Source organism: Diuraphis noxia, unplaced genomic scaffold, assembly GCF_037042655.1.
Source record: "Diuraphis noxia isolate RWA-SAM2 unplaced genomic scaffold, SU_Dnox_SAM2 contig0002, whole genome shotgun sequence".
Lineage (NCBI taxonomy): Eukaryota > Metazoa > Arthropoda > Insecta > Hemiptera > Aphididae > Diuraphis > Diuraphis noxia.
The window spans coordinates 10,795,558-10,814,997 of record NW_028301712.1 but is presented as its reverse complement, the minus strand read 5'-3'; the positions used below and the strand labels follow the sequence as shown (position 1 = coordinate 10,814,997).

The following is a 19,440-nucleotide window of genomic DNA, read 5'->3' as shown; positions in this document are numbered from 1 at the left end:
TTTCCGAAGTTTTGTTAATGAACAGTCTACTCTTCACGTTATTCATGTTTGTTTATTTTCTATGGTACCTATTACTTATTGTAAACAGATTGAATATATTTTAATAAATAATAAAAAAAAAAAATTTAACTTTTAACTTTTTAATTAAAAATTCAGATCACTAATCCTGCTGCCCAGGTGTTCTATGTGTTGAATTAGTAAATTTTGAATTGTTAAAAATATAAAAACTAGTTTAACTTTGCTATACTTATATGTTTTAGGAAAATTTAAATCATTTTCAATTAACATTTTATATCTTGTACTGTTATACCTATGCACCTGCCACCTATGGTTATAATTTGTGGATAAGTATATAGGCATAAAGGTATCGAAGAATGGGATCATAGGTTTAGTAAATTAATAATTGGACAAACACATCCAACAATTTGAACTATTATAAACAAAATAAGGTTAGAAGTGCAGCTCATGAAACAAAGCTATAACAAAAAAATAACCATATTTAATGTTTAGTTTTTACTACTGACTTAACAAATTTAAACTCCAGTTAGTGTGGTTCAATATATTTTGTGTTTATGATATGGTTATATATGTCATATGATCAAATATAATTGTAAATTGTGTTCAAGGATCTCAGTAATTCACCAATGTTTGGAAGTAGGGAAGTCAGTAGAAAATGTTTAACTCAGATCGAAAGTTACTATAACAAAATTACATTTTATTATTTATAGTTTATGGCAATTGAAAGAGGTCCTTCAAATTGAAAGTTATTTATTGATGATAATAATATGTTTTAATATAGAAAATCCTTCAATATTACTTGCCAGTTACCAGTAGTCATGCTGATGAGTGATGAGTATTTGCTTATAATGATATTTACTATTTTTAGCTTGAGTATTTGTCATGTTATTTCATTAATTATTTTTACATAGAAATTTATAAATTCATGAAAAGTTAATAAGGTTGGGGTCTATTCATTTATAAAAACTATTTATTCAAATCAAAATGCACAATACCAATGAGAAAACTATTTTTCCTTGTATGGAAAATACTAGATAGTTATAATTAATATTCTGATTGTATGTATTTGCAAACTGAAACAGAAGAGGTAATAACTAAAGAAACTGAACATAATAATATAATCTAGATTAATTAAAAATCAAAGTAAAAAAAGCATTTGACAAAATGAAAAAATAATTGCAAAAGAAACAATAAACCTTATAGATTCACATGCTTTGGTTTACAATCTGTTTAATTTATAATTACAGTGATTACATTTTGAATAATTAGTTAACTGAAATTATTTCAACGTTCGAGTAAATTGCTTGCAATTTCTTCTAAACAAAAAATCCTTTGATTTAATATGTCCTGCAGATAATTCTCAAACACGGGATGAGTTGTTAATTCTGTCATGAGTATTGGCTGTTTCGTAAAATTCTATAACTTATGTTTTTGATATAATATTATGATACCTAACTAAAACAAAATAATCCGCAGCTTACAGATTTATGTCTTTTCAAATGTCGAAAACTTAGATACAATGTAGATACCAGGTATTAATGTTTAATTATCGTGACAAGTGGTATGCAAATGAATTTTTAAATTTTTATTTATTAAATTCAAAATTGTTCAACAAAGATCCAACTCCTTACAAAAACACCTTAATAAAAAATAAAAATTAATTATTAGGTACATCTTTAGGTTGTACAAATTTTTTATCAAAATTATTAAATAACTAACTGATTTAATGGTAGTGTGCTACATATACCTACTGTAAATTTATTGTTATTATTGTTAATTAATAATTAAATTACATGTAGGTACGTTTATTTTTTAATAATACAGAATGAAAAATAAAAATATGTTGGACCATGAAATACATTAAAAAATATTTAATATCTCTAAATTCAGTAGTAAATTTTCCATTTCAAGATCGTGGACTATTGGCGGTTCTAAAGTGTCCATTTCAAAAATTGGTTCAGAAAGTGACTCAGTTGTAGCAAGAATACCCTTCATATTTACATAACCTGAATTCTTCCCGATTGGTGTAGGATTACCAATTTTGTTACCAGGACAAACAAATAAACAAACCAAATCCTTTAAGATAATGACTTGACTATTTCTGTCGGAACTCTCTGTTACATTGCTAAATATATAACTTTTTACATATATGATTGAGGATTCTCCTAAATGGCCGTAAGTAATTAAACGATTCAAGTGAGGAGTTAACAAAACAGGAGAAAAATAATGTTCGCCGTCCGAAATGTATAAATAATATCTGTCAAATGTTGAGCTAGTGTTTTTGAATGGTTTAACACTAAGAACCTGCATGATAGGATATTTAACTTCTATATTGTTCATAATAGATTGCAATGCACCATTTGTCAACATTATTGAATGTAGTCCTCTTTCTATAAGTGATTTCCTGTATAAACAAAAAATAAAAATAATTTACAGTTACACATTTACATGAATATACACGATGAACTAATATCTTAGTTAGTATGTTATATTATGTTCATTATAGAATAAACTTGAAATAATTTTCAAATAAAGAATTAGGAACTATATAACTGTATTTCTATCAAAATAACTACAATTTACATAGGTACTATAATTCAAAATTAAATAAATACAGGAATATTGGTCATAAGAAAATTATTTCAATTTTATTATTTTGATATAAAATTGCTATTGTAGTTCTAATTAGTAACGGTTTAAAATATTATTTTTCTGTATATTTTATTAAATATATCCTTCATAAGGATATTAAATTGTAAATAATAATAATATACATACAATAGTGGAGCATGGAGATTAGATAATGGTATCCAACATCCAAACCATTGAAATAAATTAAAATAACAATTTTAATTGTAAATTGTAATATAAATTGTATAACTTTGTTAAAATAAGAAAATTAGGTACCACTCTAATTCTTGCTTTGTATCCGATTCACTACGTTTTTTGTTCACTAGAGTTGTTTGAGCTGAAGCTTTCCTTCTTAGTATCGGTTGAGGAATACCAATAGTCTTATAAATAATAGTACCAGGTGCAATAACAACCAAATCTAAGAAGAAAATGGTTTGATATGGTTCTTTCGGTGGTTCAATAACATAATTTGTCACATAATTTTTTATCTTTATAAGGGAAAATTTGGTTAGTTTTCCAATAGAAATCATACTGTTCAAGGCAGCTGAAATCTCAACATAATTTGTATTTTCACCGTCAGAAATAATCAAACAATAATAATTATCTCTTCTTTGACTTTTTTCAATATCAATAACTTGCATGATAGGATCTTCAATATTTACGTTGTTCTTAATGTACATTAACGCTCCCTTGGTTAACATTTTTTCATACTCCATTATTTCTACGATTTTATACACCAATAATCTTTTGCGTGGTTTTCTGTAAAATATTAAAAACATTAATAACTTAAAAATATAGAAAAATTGTTTTACGTAATATAAAAAAATATTAAAATAATTTCAACTACCTATCTAATAGGGTGTCGGCACCGATGCGGTCGGGACATTTGCGGTAGGTACCTTTTGCGGGGCGGTGGTAAACTCTCCCGATTTTTAAAAATAGCAAACTCTCCCGGGTTAATATTATGTTAACCTGAAGTAAATGTGTAAACTCTCTCGGGTCAAAATTATGTTTACCTAAAGTACCTAAGTGTGTAAACTCTCCCGGGTTAACTTATAGTTACCTGTAGGAAGTGTGTTAACTCTCCAGAGTTGTTTTAAATGTTAAAACATTTTTTTAGGAAAAAAAACTGATTCCATAACTTTTTTTAAATCTGTATGTTCATATTATCAAAAACAATAATTTTAACATTTTTACGTATATTTTGTATTTGTAACTTATATCATTATTATATTATTATTATTATTTATTATTGACTATTTTTAAAAGAAACTTAAGTGTATATTAGATTTTTTGAAATTTTATTTTTTATTGTATTTTCAATTTTGACTATAATATTATAGCTCATAGTATCTAAAGACATTAATTTATATTGTTATTATATATTATCGACTATTTGTAAACGCAACTTAAATTTATATTAAATTTATTTTATGATTTTTACTAGACCTGGGAGAGTTTACATGTTTCCACCAGGTAGTACTGGAGTAGAGTAGACTCGGGGGAGTTTACCATCGGAAGAGTTTACAATCGCCCCTTTTGTGTGCCATTTGCGCCATTTGCGCTCAATTTATTTCTATTTACCCGAGACTTGACTATAAGATTTGGCCATTTGGGTGCTATATATAATATTTTATATACTATATAATTAATTTATGTTAATAGGTGTAATATAATACTTTTTTACAATAATTGATATAATTATATACTTGTCAAATATATTATTTTTAAACTTCCCTTCACACTTTTCCAGGCTTAGGACTGGCAGTATTTTTTACTGGCGTGCTTACAAATTCACATAATAATATATTTGTCACAATTCACAGACTCGCAGTACATAATAAACATAACCTTATTCTAATTTTTGAATAACAGCTATTTTTTTAAAGCAATTTTCTAAATCATTATCTAATTCATAGTCTACTACCTAATGCTTTTCTAATTCTTTTGACTAATTGTATGTACATGTTTTTTCTTATATAGTATATAAAATATTATACATAGCACCCAAATCTTATATAGTCAGGTAGTTAGAAATAATTGACCTCAAATGGCACGCAAAACGTGCCGACCGAAAATCGGCTTGTCATTGTAAGACAATTGATTAAAACCAAAACTTCAATATGATTGCTAAATTTTGTTTTTACCAAAACCTACCCAATATATTGAGTATTAAATTATGTTAAAGCCTAATATAACAATCAGGGCCCCACAAGAGGTGAGGAGGTGGTTGGACCAGGAGTACAGGCCACAGCTAGGGGACCAACTACTTAGGGTCATAACTACTGGGGTGACACCTACCTAAACCAGTATCCACTACCCACCAGGTCAGGTTAGGATAGATTAGATTATTTTTAAACAAAATAATACAAATCATTTACCTACTTACGTAGGGAAATATACACCTATTGACTGATTAGGTAGGTACATCCGTTGATGTAGAACGCTCTTTTTCACGCTAGAAAAATATGTTAACGTACAATTTGATTCTCATCTGTTGTTGAAAACTTATATCCAAATCATTAATTGTTCAATGCCATAACACATGTAAGAATTAAAACTTTATAATTTGATTTTGACATTTATTAATAACATTATTAAACATTTATGTTTGTCACAAAACATTTTATTACCTATAGTATAACAAACAAATAAAAATAGAATGTTATCATACATTTCTTTTTTAGAGTTTATTTTGGTAATTCTTAGGGTATAGGTAACTACATATCTATATTGGACCTAGTAATAAATATATTGTTCCGGATTCATATTAATTAATTAAATACAAATTACAATGTACCAGTGCGTTATTCAGGGGGTGAGATTTTGAGCTTAAGCCCCCCCCTGAAAATATAGGTGGGATATTTTCTTTAGTAATGCGTAATGGGTTCATATCATAATAATAATGTTAACGGGTGAGTTTAGATTTAAAATTGTGACGATTTACGTTAATATATTAAATGTAAAATACATTAAATTGTATGTGTATAGGTATGTAAATTATATGAGGTTACCTGGAATTTACAGAAATTTTCAATGGAGGTGGATGTATTTCTTTTATAAATCGCAGGGTATTGCCTGCATCACCAATATTATAAATGCAAAAGGTCATAAAGGGATCGATCCACGCGTGAATACGTTCATGCTAAAATAGGGAATAAATAGCCAATAGGACACTCAATTATTTAAATCACGGATTCAGAATGTGGGGTAAGGATAAATATATTTTGTTGCCTTCATCCCTTCAATATATAAATCTTACTACTGGTGAGTGACGGATGACTTGCTTACCACAATTACATAGGTATTTACATCATGTCAGTGGTGGATATCCAGGTGGGGTAATTAATGAACTCCCAAAGAAATACTTAATAGGATATATTTGCCACTGTGTATGTTTTTACTATAACAATATTTTTTTTTGAAAATCATTATTAAAAGTTAAAATAATACAAATCAATAGTTAACCTGTAGCTTAAATATAAAAATTACCTAATATACATATATATCTATCGTAAATGCATAAAATATTATTTAATGTACAATAAATGTCACTATTTAAATTTCAAAAATTACAAACTCATTTCAACGTCTACTTAAATAATCAGTTCTGTATCCTGTACTCCTGCTTCAGTTTCCTCTCCCCCCTGAAGGGTAGAGGGGTTACGGTACTTAGTACTGTAACAAATATCAACTATTGACAAGACATGACGTAAGAATGCTGATTTGTAAACAACGGAAAATTAAAAATACAATCGACACTAACCGCAATCTACAATGAGTCATTATAATTAATTATTTTAAAGCTAAAACCAATTGTTGAATACCTATCTGAAAACTGCAGATAACGACATCAAAATTAAGTAAACAACAATATAAAATAACAAAACTTGGTGTTGGTTTGTGTATGTGTTTATTTACAGTCAATTCTCGATAACTCGTATCTCGAGGGGAATAAAAATAAATTCTATTTTTGTATTTTTCAAATTAGGTGTATGCTTCAAACATATAAGAACACTTCACGAGGTAAGAAAAAAATAGAATTATCGAGACTCGACTGTAATAATAGATATAGATGATGCCATGAAGAGTATCATACATTCATGAAAATAATACAAATATACAATTCACACAATCACACTACCTTTCTAGAATTTAAGATGGAAAAATGTATACAGGCACTTACTATTATTGTTCTGTATTGTTATACCGATTAGTAAGCCAGTGGCACAGTCGTAGAACTCACTCCAGTTGCTCCGCTACTCACAACTCTGAATTTTGACACTCCATAATATATATAAAACTGCGTCAGTGTAAACTGTTATGTTGTCCGTTATCAGAATTTTGTAGCTATCTACCAAATTCAATAATATTGGTTGGGTTGTTAGGTAAAAATAATACCGCTATGGTTGTTGTAATCATGTATATAACCACATAGGTATTATATAACCACCTGTTACCCGCGGTGGAGGTTCTTTTTGAAAGTGTTTACCACAAGGATACTTGAAACAGTCCCTTCAGTGTAGGTGCGACATAGGCACATTTGGCTACATTGTATCATTGACCATTCCATTGTGTCATTGGGTCAAGTATTTACTGTATATACCAACCTACACATGGTATCAATAACAGTGAATTGGACAGCTGGTGGTGGTGATCCTCAAAATGGCGGCCAGAACCACGAACACGTAGCCCTCGATTGCGTCCACGGTACATGAATATTCAAAATGCTTTCAAACGCATATCTACGTATAAAATATAATGTGAAATGAAAATGAAAATGATCATAAATTCGAGTGAATGCACTCTATTTCATATAATTAAAAATCCGTTAAATTTAATCAGGATTTTTTAGAGTTTTAATAACTGGTGAAGACAGTATTTCTAGTTTCTATCTACTTTGAACATGCCTCAATTGGAATATACAAAGGCGTGCGCACGGGTGCAGCGAATGCTGCTCTCGCTGCACCTGACAATTTATATTGGATTTAGTGGGCTGGTAAAAAAATACATAGAATGATATTATATAGAACGAATAATTTTAAACATATTATTGAGTTTATAATTTAAAAATGTAAAATATGTTCAGCGTTATTCAAATGAAAAATAATAATATTATTTTATCAATTCAAGTCTAAAAATAAATGGGTAATATTGGAGAAATTCGACGTACACTAGATTACAGACACTGCAGAAACAACAACAGTCAACAATGACAATTGCGCATTAACCATCCAACCAGTGCAGCGAATGGGGGGGGGGGGCTAACCCCGATTTTTATTAAGGAAATAAGTAGGCTGCTTATTGTTCATTAGCAGTGGCGCCGATCAACTAATTTATCAATGACATATGTCATAGTAGATTTTATAGCTGGGGGGCCCACCAAGAGGTACTGGGGCCTGGTTGTGGTTAGGTTGTGAAAAAATTAGGGTGGGGGGCAGGCCCCGGAGGGGCCTCTGAATGTATGATGTCATAGTATTTTTTAAACACTTCGGCGCCACTGGTCATTAGGGCCGGTTAAAAATGTATGCTGCACCCGACACAAAATCCTGCGCACGCCTATGGGAATATATAAAGAAAAATGGTCATATTAGGTCGCCTTTAAGTGAAAAACAGACGATAATCGGAAATTGTTTGATTAACGTGTATGAATCATAGGTATATATTTATTGAAAAATCAAATATGTAAATAAATAGTATTGTACATAGTATTTTCTTTTTACAAAATGGAAGATGTTATACCATATACAGAATATATATTTCAATAAAATAAAATACTTTTCCCGCCAACTCAATAAAAAACAAAATTGGGGCAGAGTATGATTAGTAAATCAGCCTGTATATTATAGAATAATATAAGTGGTAAACTGGGCACTGATTACATAATCGGTTAAATAAAACAGGCTCCTCTATTTAAGTACAATTGGGAAGACGCGTGGATTTGAACAAATTATTCAAATAAATTTGAAAGGGGCCCAGTTGGAAATCGCGGTCTCATCCACCTGATTAAGCTGCCCACTGAATAATGTGGTTTTAAGACTTATAGATGACTTGTAGAAAGTATTAATTGAAAAATAAATTTATATTATTAATAGAAAATAATCCCTTAAGAATCATCCTAGAAGCTAGTACGATACTTACATTTTTTAAACATTCAAATCCAGATATTGAAAAAATATTATGGGATAATATATTGTTTTACGGGACTTTTTAATATATTGTTTTTACATGTTACTTGCGTCTCAAAAAAAGGTATAGGTATTTTTCAGGTAGTAAATTTAGTTGGGGCTTGTGATATTATATACTAAAATCGATAGTTCATTATAGCAATTATTATATTGAATTATATTTGAATTATAATTACTATTATCATGACAAAATGTAAAACATATGAAATTTTATATTATTTTCAACTGTATACCCAACTTACTTATTACTTATTGTACTTCTATAATTAAAATACAATAAAATAAAAACATCAATGTATCTTTTTTAATTACATTTTGATGTCGATTATTCCAATGTTTTCGGGTTGCAATTATGTTATAAAAAAAGATATACCGGGACGCGAATAGACTATGGACCCTTTTTAAATCTTTTTTTGCGGGACGCAACTGACCTACTGATAACAATTTCGGACGAAAATAGTATGCTCTTGTATTTACAAAAAATTCGTAATTGTCGGAAAGTGGTTAAGGCTCTTTTGTGCAATAGATAGATATCGAATAGATCACTGTAATGAATATGTTGACTTTTTTTAAAAATTTTTGTTAGAGAATATACTAATCTATACACAAAGGCATAATAAGAATATGTGTTACATTATTTAGAAAAACATGAATAGGGTGAGGAAAAACCATCAATTGATCGCACTTTATTTTGCTTAAATATGTTTGAAACATATTTTTTTTAAATTTAAATAATAATTATTATTACTTTTTTTTTGTTAATCATTAAGAAGATCTCTGCACCAATTTCTTTTTAGACGCTGTGGGGGATTCCAGGAATCGTATATGAGTGGCTAGGGCAGATTTTTAGAGGATTAGTGTGGGAATACAGTTTGTTGAATAAGCGTTTATAGTACGTTTAAGCTTCTTCAAGAACAGTTTTAATTTTTAAATCAGAATTAAGGGTAAAATTAGTGATATAAAATGGGGTATTGGTGATGGAGTGTTGTATTTTGTTAAGATTGGATTTTTTGGTATTGCTTCAAAGTTGTAGAACATATGTCCGCTACGCTTAAAGAAGGTAGGTATAAATTTAAGATATATTGTATTGATGTATTTATATTGTAAAATTAATCTTTTATTTAATACAATAAAAAAAAAATAAAAAAAATATGTCCACATAGGCTTAAAAAAGGATTTGTAAATGAGCAGTTTTGTATTTAATTTAGTAGGTATGTGTTTTTGTTAATACAATTTTTTACAACCGGACACGCGCTAACAAGCGAGTTTTTTTCCTTACGTGTTGCTCCCAGGTGAGACGCCGATTATGGGTTAGCCCTAGGTATTTATAACTGGCTGGGATGAAGGGATAGGTACGCCATCCAAAGTAACTATTCAGGATAGGGAGCAAGACGAAGAGTGAAGTTATTTTGATTGGTTTACTTTGACTCTCCAATTATTGTACTAGTTTGACATTAAGTTAAGGCGATGTTGTAGATTTTGGGAAGCAGAAATTGGGTCTTCATGTAATGATATAATTGCCTTATCATCTGCAAACTCTGCTTGTGTTAACTCTATCCTAAAAATAAAAGACGATATTTATTAATAAATCGCCATCGAATAGGGCACACATTCATAACATATTATAACCACTCCATGGCCAGAAACGAACACCCCCCCCCCCCCTCGCTATATTTATGAATTATGTGGAATGAAATACACAATCAAATACATATTAACTGAATGCCTAGAGTTTAAAAACTCGAGAAATAAACATCACATAAAAAAAAGTAATTTCCAGATAAATTGATTTGGCGCCATTATAGATAGCCACTATATCCGACTAATAGATATTTATAAGGTTTATCATAAGCTTGTTTTGAATATTCGATGGAAATGTTCTAATAAAATGTCGAAAAATGTCCGGCCATTTTAGTGATTTCCAATGGTGAGCTTAAAAAAATTTAAAAAAGCATTTTATATTTTTCATAAAACACATTTAAATATTTAATTAGATTACAAAAATCCAATAATTGAGTCTGACCATTTGCATGCTGGTGATGAGAACTTACAAATAGTTGAAAAAGTCAAGTCAGTAATGTTAAGACATGTTTCAACAACAACGTCAACTCCTTCACAAATTTTTGTCGAAGTTATAAGTCAGGTACCAAAGCAGGCTTTAATATCTTTTGCAATTGAAGAAACTACAAAAAGAATGTTGAGGCGTCAAAAAAATAAAGGTAACCCTAAAAAACCATCATGCTCGTCAGAACTTATTATTCAAAATAAATGGACAATGTATAAAGACGAACGATTCTTACTTTATGATAATGGTCCGAGATCGAAAGAGCAAATAATTATTTTTTCATTGGATGAAGGATTAGTTAATTTGTGAGAGGCAGATACGTGATTCTGCGATGGAAACTTTAAATTGAGTCTCGAATTTTTTTTTGCAGCTATATGTTATCAGAATTAAAATGTATGATAATTTTATCACACCAATATTTTGATTGCTTAAAAAAAAATCTTAGTACATATGAAGAAATGTTTACTGCAATTCTTAATAAATATTCCAAAAATAATGTTTATCTCAACCCTAAGATAATTAACATGGATTTCAAACAAACTGTCAAGCAAAACTGCCAAAACCCGTCATTGGTGTCCACAATAATACAAGGTTGTTTTTATCATTTGTGCCAAAGCTCACATAAGAAACTACAAGAGTTTGGATTAAAAAATAAGTATAATAATGATAATGTCTTTAGTCATTATTGTAGTATAGTCGATGGCTTAGTTTTTTTTACCTATATAGAAAGTTATTGAAGGCATGAAGTACTTAGAATCAATTTGTGCATCCAATAATACTGATTTTGATTATTTTGAAGCGACATATGTTACTGGAATATACAGAAAAGTTGGGGTTTCAAAATTCAGACGAAATAAGCCATTGTACGATATCCACCTGAAACACGGAACGTACATGAGGCTAAATTACACTCCAGACACCGTACAAATATTGTATTTTTTCGTTTTCATTATTTCCTCTAAAATTGTGGTCTTCTAATTATACTACTATACGAGTAATGCATGTGAATCATTTTATTCAAAATTTAATAGTGGTTTTTATCATCATCATCGTCCAAATCTCCATTTATTCGTGAAAGTTTTGAAAGATGTACAAACCGAAACATACATTAAAATTAGAAGCAGGCATACAACACAACGCAGACAGACAAAAACAATTTCGAAATATCAATTTATACTTAATCAAAAAAATAAATATACGAGTATACAAGAAGAAATTTCACGTTTAGAGTTTATCTTCAAAGTATGCCACAAAAATAAATTAATTTAATTTTTGTTTTAAACGCAAATGATCATGACTATTGTTTTATTAACATTTTTGTTATATTTTTCAAACAATTTTTGTTTTATGTGTTAATACAAGACTGATATTTTATAGCAATACGAGTGATATTAATTTTTTTTAGGAGTTAATACCATTGATTAAATATACAAATTGTATATTGTATATTTAATCAATGTTAATACTATCTTTTGTAGGAGTTTACCATTGTCCCCTTATCGACCTTATCCCCCACCTATACATTCTTTACTGCCTAGTGCCTATTTATGATTTTAATTATTTCTTAGATATTGACATCACTTATCCCATATCTATTAAGAGGCCGCGCTATTAATTACGGCTATTACCTACATTATATTTTGTATAGCAGGCTGTGGGCTATCTATGTATATTTAATCAATTGTACTATTTAGTTATCGGTACTCGGGAGTACCGGTGTAACTGAAAAAATTTAGTTCAGTGACATTTTACCCCACTAAGGTAAAATATCATTAGCGATTATTAACCCCCGGTAAAATATCACTAGCGATTATTTACCCCCGGTAAAATTTCCCTAGGTACATTTCACCTTGGTAAATTTTCGGGGAGTTTACCGATTGCGCTTAAAATGACCTTTTTATGTACCAATTGCACTTTAAACATTTTAGGGTCGATATACCAAATGCGCTCTAAAAATTTTACATTACCTAAGGAAAACTTATTAGTTAGTTACTAACCAATTTTTTTCCAAGTAATGGTTTGGTTAGGTTAACCGAAAAAAAAAATAACAATCATATTGATAAAAAGCTATATGTTAGATTGGCAATAATCTTGTTAATATAGAGCCAACAAGATTTTTGTATCAATATAACAATATTATTGTTGCACCTTCTGATAATGTTGAATTAATTAATAAACATTGTTGATTTGATAATTCTATTGCTAATATACAACCAACAATATTTTTTTATCAATTTGACAATACCTGTTGCAACTACTGATATTGTTGAATCAATCAATAAAAATTGTTGCTTAGACAATTTGTATAATAAATTGTATAAATCATTATTATTACCATAATTAAAAACATCGTTGATAAATTGGATTATTATTGTTGAATCCCACCTTAATATAATCTAATAATATTACATATTATTATGTACATTGACCACTGTATGATATATAGGTACTATATTGTATAAAAAATAAAACCATTTATTAAATAATAATTTACCCTAAAATGACTTGAATAATAATTTATTGTACACACTTTAGCTTTGAATTAACAGGAATAAGGTTAAAATCAAAAACAAGATTGAATTTGCTGAATTAAAAAATTGTGTGTTTGTGCAGTTAAAAAAGTTAAAATGGATAATATTATTAATTGTTTAGATCTGAAATTATTTGTCCGAGAGTGTGACATGGAACATCAAATTTAGTATTGATGGAAAAAAAAAATTTTGAATAAACAACGAAACTAAAACTGACTGTGGTGGATATTCTAAGTTAAATAGATGAAACAATTTAAATGTTACATCTATATGGCATGTAAAATGGAAAAAACTTTATATTTTATAGAGTCAAAATATACAATTATTTCTAGGTTAGGTTATGCATAATGTTTGTATTTTGCATGTCTTAAGAATAATGATAATTTTTTAAATATAAATATTAAATAACTAGTTGGTATTAAAAAAAAATTAATACCATGTACCTAGGTACTTATAGATAAGTTATTTTCGGTAAAACGTTAACGGCCTAGGCTTAAAATATTTGCATATGTTACATACAATATCCGGTATTGTACATTTCGCAATTTGTACAGTGATTTTTGTACACATCGTAAATTGTACAATGTAGTTGTACAAAGTAACTAGGTTGTACAAGTTTCATTATACAATTCGCGATGTGTACAATAATTATTGTACAAATTGCGAAATGTACCTTCATTGTTCAAATCACAAGATTACTGCTAGTTTTAAAATCTTAATTATTATTAACAAATAAATAGAAATACTGGATATTTTGATATAAAGCTATATAATTTACAATATAATTAGTGGTATGTTTTAAAAGTATTTTCTTAACAAATATTGCATATTAGTATATCATATAAAAAAAAAATTTTAATTAATATTATTTTCAAATTCACTCATTTTGCCCGATTGTATTATACTATAATCACACTAATATAAGTTGAAATATTGCAGCAGTTTCGATTACAATATACTATAGTCCGTATTAAAATCTGTTTAAATTATATTTCTGAACGACTCAACGACCAGTACCTGTCGTAAAGTCGTTTATATAAACTATCATTTTTATTGCATTATACCTTTACTAATATGTTAGATTCCACATAACGTGGGAAAAACAACTCATACGACTATACGAGATGAAATTATACATCTTATTATAGATTCACGTATTTTATTTCATATCACAATGTGTACTGTGTACACTGTACAGTAATATATATTATAATATAATATTTTATACTTACGATTTGTAATTATTATAATATGTTTTTAAATTTTGTGATTTGTTCGATGATTGTAATATACTAATACGTAAAGACCATAGGTGTATCTAATTATATATGATATATTAATATGTAATATTTGTTAAGAAAATACTTTGAAAATATATCAGTTAATTATTATATTGTAATTTATGTTTTTAAATTTTGTGTATTTACAATGAAGGTAAATTTCGCAATTTGTACAGTGATTATTGTACACATAGCGAATTGTATAATGAAACTTGTACAATCTAGTTACTTTGTACAGTAACATTGTACAATTCGCGATGTGTACAAAAATCACTGTACAAATTGCGAAATGTACAATTCCGGACATTGTATGTAACATATACATCGAAAAGGATCTTTCTACGTCCATCGAAGTTATCGGAATTTTAAAGTTTAAAATAAATTCATAATAATATTTATAAACATCTTAAAGTAGAATGTTGACAACATTTGTCAAAATCACGAACAATTCCCCATAAGTTGATATAAATGATATAATAGCAATTGGAAAATATTAAATGTACATTTTTCGTATACACTGATATCTATATATATATAAAAAGAAGCGTACATTTTGAATACATTTTATAACTCATGATCCACCAAACCGCTTTCTATAAAAATTGCAGGGCATGTTAAGATTGAGATGTAGATGGTTTCTGTGAAGTTAAAATTGAAAATAAACTAGGTACATTTTTGTTTATTGTTAGGTCGCGCTATTGGTTAAAATTGAATACAATAGTTGTAGACCTGTTGTTATATTTTTTCAAAAACATAACAATAACAAAAAAGAATTAGTGAAATAAATAACTGTAAATCTCAAAATCACAGCAATAGACTAAAAAGTTACACCAAGTTTTATTGTTTTACCAACAAGTAACAATATAAAAACCACGAGATGGCACACTATTGTATTTTATTCACCGAAATAAAAAAAAATGATATAACTTTGAAACTTAAAGGTTAGACATTATAAGCTTACGTACACTTCTTGCGGAGTCCGGAATACACCACGGGTGGATTGCCTACCTGATAATATATACTGCTGTCTGCTTGCATAATCATAATTCATAAGAGTCTCACGGGCAACGCCAAGCAGAATGATTATAATATTATTAGTTGACTAAAAAAACTCACCGACTGATAAACGTAGAGCGTGAACAATGATAGTCGATGATCAATGCTTGCAATTTACACGGTACGTTCGTACAATTGCACCACAAATTTAGTGTGCAATAAGAAAGCAGTTTACAAAATTTGCATTTTAAAGTGTTGCTTGCACAAGTTTTTTGAGAATCAAAATAGTCAATGAAAATGTCCAAGTTTTGAACACCATTAAACCGAATATTAAATAACAAATTAATCAAAATTCGAATCATATATTAAAGAATTGGCAGTTTAACGGGCAACGAAATGCAGGGGTCAGCTTGTTACCTATAATATCATTGAATTAAAACGTAATAATTATTATAGTAATCCACTTATAATAAGCTACTGTACAGCAGAACGACATCTACTTCCCCGCTTTATACCTACTAGGTAATGTATTTTTGTAATTACTAAAAATTTACGAATTGTTCGTGATTTTGAAAAATGTTGTCAACATTCTACTTTAAGATGTTCATAAATATTATTATGAATTTATTAGGAAAAATTTTAAGTACGTTTGAATTTTAAATTTTTACGAAATAGCGTAACGATAACGATTTATCCTGAAACGATTTTAAATATTTGTTATTATTCAAAAAGTATAAGTCGTAGATACTTGAAAATTTTATCAGTTATTTAGATTGGTATTTTCTTTACATGATTTAATTTTCAAAATATTTTGATTTTTTATGAGATATTTATAGACGACTGAAATTTTCAATTTGTCTGAAAACATTTTTTTGAAGTGTTGTTAAAATTTTTTTGGCCCTATCAAAATACTTGAAAATTTAATACAAAGTTCCTCATAATTTATTCTTATAGTGCAAAAAAAATTATAAGAATACATATGCACAATTTTTTTTTTTTAGCATTTGAAGTTCAAATATTGACAAAAATTCGTCAAAACCATGAATATATTTTTTTTGTGTTTGTCATTACGTTTTGGGGCAGTAAAAATGCTTCGACTTTTAACTTCAGTACCATGTTAAATCAGAAAATGAATCTAGTTAATACTTTGGAGGATCAAAAGTAAAAAATTCTAAATATTTTTCTAAATAATCGGGATAAACAAACTAAAAATTAACAGAAAAACAGGAAATTTTACGTACAATCAGTTTTCGACAAAATCGATTTTGATTTTTTATGTAACTTTAAAACGAATGACCATTGACACATGAAATGTTCACCGAATGTTTATATAAGTACCTATGTTCTATTACCATGACATTTTAAAAAAAATTTGACTTAAGTTGAACTATTCATAGGTATATTTTCAATCATTATTAGTTGTTTTTTAAATTAAAATCAATAAAAATTTATTTTTTAGGTAGAAAATCTTGAAAATTTAATACAAGGCTCTTAACATATTATTACAATAGCAGTTTAAAAATAAAAGAAATTCATAGTTACAATTTTTTTTATAAGCATTCAAAGTTTGAATTTTGACAAAATACGTAAAAATCACAAAAATTCACAAATTATTTTAAGCTTGAAATTAATAAAAAATTTTCTTTTTTAAACTAAGATTTAAAAATTGTATATAAGATTCCTTACAAGTTTTTCAATCTTTATCACAAAAAAAATGTCCACCGGAAATACAAATTAAATTTTTATAAGCATTTGAATTTCAAATATTGACAAAAATTCGTCAAAACCATGAATATTTGCGAATTATTTTGTAGTTCAAAATTCATAATATTGTTTGTATTTGTATCTAAGGTTATAAAATTCAACACTAAGTTTTCCATAAGTTTTGCTTCAAATAGTTATAGAGAAAATTTGAAGCGCCATTATAGGAAAAATGTTTTGAGCGTTTGAGTTTTAAATTTTTATGAAATCGCGTAATGATAACGATTTATCCTCAAACCAGGTATTCGTATATATAAGGTATTATGAATTATAATAACTACATGATAACTACACTAATTGATTAACCATGCCTTATGCAAAATGCGTCTTAATTTAAAAATAAAATATTTGTTTCAAAATAAGATATATGACAATATTTAAATACAATATATCCTAGACTAACAAATCATCTCCTTTCAGAATCGTTTTTCGTATACAATACCTATCATTGCATTCAAATTTAATCCCATCCATTACAGTAACCTACTGTACAGCAGAGCGACATTCATGACTTACCCGCTTTTTTTTAATTAAACAGTATGACTTTTCAATATTTGTGTGTTGTGTACTATGTAGGATGTACCTAGGTATATAAATTATCAGAATTTTACATGCTTAAAATAACTTTCATGGCACGCAGCAAGTGGCAGCCTTTTGCATACCCTGAAAAAAAGATCTACGCACGCCTATGTATAATTTATTAAACAATTAGGTAACATATTGTGTCATGCTTTAAATATTTTTAATTTAATTACAAATTTTAGCGCATTTATATAATATTAATATATAATTAATACATTGTATTAAAATGTAATTATTATTATAGTATCCACTCGTCAACTACTATTCAACAGAGCTTACTTACCTGTTTTATACCTATGTATTTTTGTAATTAATAAAAATTTGTGAATTTTTCATGACTTTGACAAATGTTATCAAAATTCTATACCTTAAGATGTTCATAAATATTATTATATTTTATACTTTCAACTTCTTTAAAAAAAAAATTAGACTTATAACATACTTATGAAGAAACTCGGTGTGTAAACTTCTACCAGTAGGCAGTTTCCTTAAAAATTGGCAACCACTCTCACATTTCAAACTAAATAAATATATATATGTATATAGTCATATAGGTATGTTGGCTAAATCTCGGGCCCTAATTGCTGATTAACCTCCTAGGCCTCTTGACATCCAGTCTGCCCCTGTCTACGTGAACATATTTATAATACATACGATTATAATTACCATATAACTATATAAGCCATAAGGGTAGTATATTATATAGGAACATTTTGTAATATATATGAATGAACTAATTTCCTAGTTAATCGTGCGTAATTGACGGTAGACTGAAACGATGAAATGCAAATATAAGAATTTAATTTGTACGAACAACTTACTTGTGTCAATAGACAATATGTGACAATCAACAATTCAAAAGTTACAACTGGCCAAGTCACGACGTATGGAACATACTTACATACTATGTACAAAAACAAAATTTGAAAAAGGAAATTAGACCGCGGTGATAAAAATCGCAGTGTCGCCAACACGATGACGATAATACAATTTTCTTTGTGGAAAATCGGACGTCTCACAGTGTCACCCAAAAACTGTTGAAATCTAACGAATTTCGTCCCGTCAGAAAACTTGGGCTGTTGCATTGACATAATATTAATATATGTCAATAGGCTGTTGCCCTATATTCTTAGTTCTTACTCTGTATAGTCTATGGCTGTCACTTGCCTTATTGAGCTATAACTCCTAACAAACTCGGAGAGATCGAGTGATTGAGTTCGTGCAACCCCGCCGAGTCCGGAATCCACATTTCCTCGCCAATTGAATAATAATTAACGCCGATTGACTTTGATCTGTGATTCTGTGTTAATCTGACACGTTAGGTATAAACTATATAGTTACCATGAACTATGATACTATCTTAGTTCATGCTAATTGCTAGTTACTAT

General features: G+C 28.4%; 1 protein-coding gene and 1 pseudogene across 1 annotated transcript; one reads left to right on the top strand and one right to left on the bottom strand.

Moving 5' to 3' along the window:
• Window positions 1-1,644: 1,644 nt before the first annotated feature.
• LOC149058093 (uncharacterized) lies at window positions 1,645-18,954 on the bottom strand. Its single transcript, XM_089220076.1, has 5 exons — window positions 18,874-18,954; window positions 10,117-10,395; window positions 6,836-7,394; window positions 2,926-3,408; window positions 1,645-2,422 (listed from the first exon to the last, which is right to left on the bottom strand). The coding sequence occupies exons 4-5, from the start codon at window positions 3,363-3,365 to the stop codon at window positions 1,879-1,881; spliced, it is 984 nt and encodes a 327-aa protein (XP_089076202.1). The 5' UTR covers window positions 3,366-3,408; window positions 6,836-7,394; window positions 10,117-10,395; window positions 18,874-18,954; the 3' UTR covers window positions 1,645-1,878.
• Window positions 10,684-12,453, top strand: LOC149058094 (uncharacterized; annotated as a pseudogene).
• Window positions 18,955-19,440: the final 486 nt, after the last annotated feature.